The sequence below is a fragment of the Gekko japonicus genome, unplaced genomic scaffold (assembly GCF_001447785.1).
Source record: "Gekko japonicus isolate JY-2015 unplaced genomic scaffold, Gekko_japonicus_V1.1 scaffold266, whole genome shotgun sequence".
NCBI lineage: Eukaryota > Metazoa > Chordata > Lepidosauria > Squamata > Gekkonidae > Gekko > Gekko japonicus.
This window is the reverse complement of record NW_015166428.1, coordinates 107,635-113,294: the sequence shown is the minus strand read 5'-3', so window position 1 is coordinate 113,294 and position 5,660 is coordinate 107,635. Positions and strand designations below refer to the sequence as shown.

Genomic DNA, 5,660 nt, shown 5'->3' with positions numbered 1-5,660 from the left:
TAGAGAACAATGGAGGGGATAGGGGCAACCTGTTTGGGGCCCCATAGAATTGGACCCCCTGGTCCAATGTTCTTCAAACATGGTTGGTATCTTGGGGAGAGGCGCCAGCAGCTACCCTGAGAGTTTGGAGCCTCTCCCTCAACCCCCCTCCCCTCTAGCCTCCAGAATATACCCCATGTTTTTGCCATTGACTTCAATGGCCCATAGGATATAATGGGGCCGAATTGCCGCCGAAATTCGGCGGCAATTCAGCAGCAAGCCGATTCAGATCAGAGAATCTGAATCAGCCTGCAGCAGCCCGAAAGGGGACCGAATGGGCCATTTTCAGGGGTGCATTCGGTTCGGATGAACCGAATGCACATCCCTATTCTGTTCCAACGAGGGTTTCGTAAAACAATGGAGGGAAAAGCGAGTGCAGAATCAGCCTATGTTACCTCTGTCTTAATCCATACTCTAATCCTCAATCTCAAACCATGCAGAGGACACATCACATTCATAGTATGGGATCTGGAGTTTAAATGTGGCAGATACTATGACAGGGGCATTTTAAATTTTTCTCCAGGTTTTTTGTTCATCCTGTTGCTGATCTGGGTGCTTTGTTCCCGCGTCCCCTCCAGTTTTGCTAATGGAGTGTGATTATTTTGCCTTCCCTTTTCATACTGGTCAGTCTCTCTGTTGTAATCTAACTGAGCTGCTGTTATTTATTTGGTTGCTTGTTTATTGGCTTGTGAAAGGGGTTTTAACTTCTTGCAATATGCTTCCAACACCTGGATTTTAGGCTGTATCGCGGGTACAGAAGCAGCCATGAGAACATCACTGATTCAGCCAGATACAAACATTTATTTAAATAAGTAAAATCCATGCAACAATGGAAGTGAATTATTTATTATTTATGCTTTACCTACAAAGGCATATTTTAATGTGCGCTTTTGTTTCAATGAATTATATCAGTGCAGAGAAAGACTAGAAGTTTCTGCAAGATTCCTTCAAAATCCATCCTAATGGGTATCTTTCTCTGTAACAGGAAGGAAAGAATTTGTTTCCGGCACCTTTGCCTAAAACCTTGCCACCCCCACCCCCAGCTAAACAAAAAACTGTCCAGGAATTAGAAGCTGAGAAAATTGCTTCCGTCTCACCATTTAAAAAGACCATGACTTCAGCTGGAGTTTATACTACAGGTATTTTTTAAATTGTGATTTTTAAAAAATTATTTGAACATTTATTAACCACTTTTTCAAATGTCAAAGCAATATACATTTTTTAAAAGATTAGCAGATCAAGAACCACAACAAACCAGAGTATCCGCACACTTAAAATCATTATTGAATAATAGTGAGCTGCAATTATGTGAAACAGGGTGAATGGGATCTCACTGTCCATCCTATTGGGTTGGGTGCAATCCTTCTTTCCCACAATATGTAGTGTCTGCATTCACGGAACTTTGTGCAAACCAATCCCGAGACAACTGCAAAGAACAAAGTGATGTATAACCCACCAGTTTCTTCAGCAAGCAAACCCACCAGTTATTTTTGTCAACTAAGTGTGTAAATTTTTGTTTAGCAGGGCCTGTTTAGCATTAATTCTTTGCAACATTTTTGTTTTTGCATTTCTACGAACTTGAGTAAGATCAAAGTTTCAGTTCTGCCATTTCAAGTTGCTGGGTTGGATATCATTACCCTTTTAGAAATACCAATAAAATAACAGCTTCTTTGCCACCTAGTCCCTGGAACTTCTGGACATTCCAGGCCCATGAACACTAGATAATTCAGAAACTGGATTCTCCAAGCATTCCTAGAAAAGAATGTACCAGAGCCATGATCAAACATGTGGTTGGAATAATACCTTTTACTGCTTTCGCGAAGGGCCTACCGATGTTTTGCAACCCACGCCCTTACTCAGGGTCAATATTTCTGAAATCAAGAAAACATGCTTCATCTAAAGAGGATTACTGAGCATGTGTGTATTAAAACCTGGCTTTTATGGCCACATCTTCATTTTCCTTGGAAAGCATATGGAGGCAGCACAGGGCAAAAATAAACAGATTTGTTGAGTGAGGTATCAATCCTCATTTTTCACTAGCGGCCAGCCAATTGCCCCTGTGAAGTTCACACACAGCACATGGTGAAGACAGCAATCTCCAGATGTTTGTTTGTCTACAGAATCTGGTGTGCAGATATCCTGCTTTAGAACATGGAGATTCCACTCAGAACTATATAGCAATTAATGTACTTAATCCTCTGTGCATGTGCCTAATCCTTCTTGAAATACATCTTACACAGTTGATGCCAATCAGTTGCTCATGTTAAGTACGTAGGAAGAGATACTTCCTCTTACATGCCCTGAACTCATTTCTCGGTCTGTTTTATTGGATGATACCCCCAACTTCAGGCTTTGAGAAGGCAGATAGAAAGTCTATTACTTATCTAATTATTTGTAGCTAGGAGCTATTGCAGCAGCAGTCAAATGAGTACCAAATTTGTAACTTGCACCTTGCCAGTGTACCCATTTGCACACTCTTCCTATCCAGGGAACTAATGCCGGTTGTTCAAAGCCAAGATTAGCCCTGGGAACTACCCCGGCTGCAGTCTCAAAGCCAGAACACAATACCCTTTAAATAAAACTATACAAAACCTTTCCATATCAGGATTAGCAACTAAAGGACCTAGACTCAACCCACCCTATCAACTGCCAATCCAAATGGATAAGATGTCTTAGATGACTGCGGCAAGGCAAGGGAACTTGGATCAAGGATTCCTTTGAGTTGATGCAAGCTATTTGTTTTATTCACTTTAGCCCTCCTTTCTCACTGACACGCGAGGCAGATTATTACAAAACATAAAATCAATGCCTTGTTACCAACGGCACCAAAAGAGAGCAAGTTAATGACTAGAGCTTTAAGACAAAAAGGGGAAAAACCTGTACATGTAACTGGCAATCATGCTGCAAGGGGCATAATTTTCCTCTATTGCCAGCAATGCTCCCTCTAAACTGTGGAGTCCTGTGAGCAAAAATTCTACTTTGTGAACTACTGGCATTAAAGTTGTGAGCAGGTGATTTGGCGGCTACTGCATAAATTAGTTTGCTCTGGAGACATCCTTCCTGAGCTAAGACAAAAAGGTGTGAGCTGGAGGATAAAAAACTGTGAGCTGGCTCATACTAACTCAGCTTAGAGGGAACACTGATTGCCAGTCCCAGTTTTCAATAGCTATTATTACAGCTTTTTTTGTCCAGTGGCACCTTTAAAACCAACAAAGTTTCATTCTAGGTATGTACACGAAAGCTTATACCCAGAATAAAACTGAAAAGTACTCGGAAATGTGGAGTGATTTCAGCAAGAGTACTTTATTCAATCAGGAACAAGACAAAGTAAGCCGGCGCGCAGGCCGGTATATATGCACAGAAACCCACCACCAAAACACATCTCTATTCACCCTATAGGTTATTTACAGAAGCGGAGAGCCCCATAGGCTCTCGGCTGCGGACCTGGCCCTCTGATTGGTGCGGGCTAGGATCTGCTTGGCTATTGTTCTAAATGTACGAAGCTTTAGGCTTTTGCTTGACCGCATGGCCCAACGGTCGCGCACGTGGTAATGGCGGAGTACATTACAAAAACTTAGAGGTGCCACTGGGCTCAAACTCTGTTCTGTTGTTTCAGACCAACACAACTACCCACCTGAATTTAGCTTTGTGTGTTTGTTTGTTTGCTGTGCTTTTGATTGGGTTGCTTAATGTTCTCAGAAATTCATCCAGTTCAGCCCTGAGTTTCTTTTTATCATTACATATAAGCAAGGTTTAAATGTGTGGTTGAAGACTGAGAACACCTACCATAGTGTCACTTTTACCAGTTCTTAAAGCTACTACAATAACTCAAAAACTCTGACTGATCTCATGCTACAATATTGCATCTGCTCCCTGGATTGAGAGTGTCAGGCTGCGGTCACATGGGCAATTTGATCCAGTGTGGCCCCAGTTCTAAGAAATCCAGTTTTTTTGGTAATGGGAGAGTTTGATCAGACTGACCCCCTTAACCTTCCTCACCGCATGTTCATTCCTTCTTCAATCATTCAGATGCAATGGCCAGGAAGTTGGGCAGTCGGGCAGCTTTTTAAAATCATGACTCCACTGAACATGCGCAAAGGCACTTATGGGAATTAGTGCCTCAAACTCCTGGCAGAATGATGGCAGCTGGTGGTCAATGGGATTGCTGGAGGAGGTTGCTGGGAAATGGTCCAGTTGGAGGACAGTGTTTTTTGAAACTGCTTCTGAGAAATTCTATGTTTCAAACGTTTAAAAGTGGTGATGGCGGGGAAAGAATAGAGAAGCTTCGTCCTGTGTTCTGTGTCTGCTGGTGTTTTTATTTAAATGCTTGGAGCAAAGCTGGAGTCACCGACTTTGTTCTCAGACTCCCTACCCCTCTCTCCCTCCCTCTCTGAAACAAACTCAGAGTCAATTAACCCCTTCCCTACTCTCTGTGTTGCAAAGCTGTAGGCAGGAGAGCACTGAAACACATGATCCAGGCATGCGCACACTGCTAACTGTTTTTTAAAAAATTGTTGGAAGTGCAAGGAAAATGTTCAGATGTCCTAAATGGCTTCAAATCGCTAGGAGGCAGTCCAGACAGGTAGAAATGTGGGGTGAAGCCAGAAACAACCATGAGGTACCTGATTCTCCCGGTGTTGGAAAAACAGTGATGGAAGAGGGTTGATTGCAGGAGGGGATGAGTGCCAGACGGGAGACAGATGTGGCCCATCTGACCATCCCTTTAACATCCTTTAGGGAATTGGGGCAAAACCCGCTCAAAATGCTCATGCGATCTCAGCCTCAATCTCTTTCTGGCTACGATCACACACACTAAATAATCCACTTTCAATCCACTTTCAATGCACTTTCCAACTGTCTGTCAGTCTGACATCAACACTGTCAGTCAGTCTGACATTGATACTGGGTAAGTTGGTGGAAACTGTTACTAAGGAAAGAATTAGTAAGCATGTTGATGAACAAAAACTATTGAGGTAGACTCAGCATGGGTTCTGTAAGGGAAGATCTTGTCTCATTAACCTGTTAGTGTTTTTTGAGGGAGTGAACAAACATGTGGACACGGGGGACACAATAGATGTTGTTTACCTTGACTTCCAGAAAGCTTTTGATAAAGTTCCTCATCAAAGGCTCCTAAGTAAGCTCAATAGTCATGGAATAAAAGGACAAGTCCTCTTGTGGATCAAAAACTGGCTAATTAATAGGAAACAGAGAGTGAGTATAAATGGGCAATTATCTCAGTGGAGGGTGGTAAGCAGTGGGGTACCACAAGGATCAGTACTCAGTCCAATGCTTTCTAACTTGTTTATTAATGATTTGGAGTTGGGAGTAAGCAGTGAAGTGGTTAAATTTGCAGATGACACAAAGTTGTTCAGAGTGGTGAGAACCAGGGAGGATTGTGAGGCATTCCAAAGGGATCTGTCAAGGATGGGCGAGTGGGCGTCAGTGTGGCAAATGGGGTTCAATGTGGCCAAGTGCAAAGTGATGCACATTGGAGCCAAAAATCCTAACTGTAAATAAACATTGATGGGGTCCGAACTGGCAGGGACTGACCAAGAGAGAGATCTTGGAGTCATAGTAGATAACTCAATGAAAATGTCGAGACAGTGTGCGACTGCAATAAA

At 42.7% G+C, this 5,660-nt stretch overlaps 1 protein-coding gene across 1 annotated transcript in view; it reads left to right on the top strand.

Moving 5' to 3' along the window:
* The window catches only part of LOC107110938 (NAD(P) transhydrogenase, mitochondrial-like), a 117,456-nt gene that overhangs the window by 50,911 nt on the left and 60,885 nt on the right, over positions 1-5,660 (top strand). Inside the window, 1 exon segment of the mRNA XM_015411792.1 lies at positions 1,025-1,178. Coding sequence (XP_015267278.1) covers positions 1,025-1,178 — 154 coding nt within the window.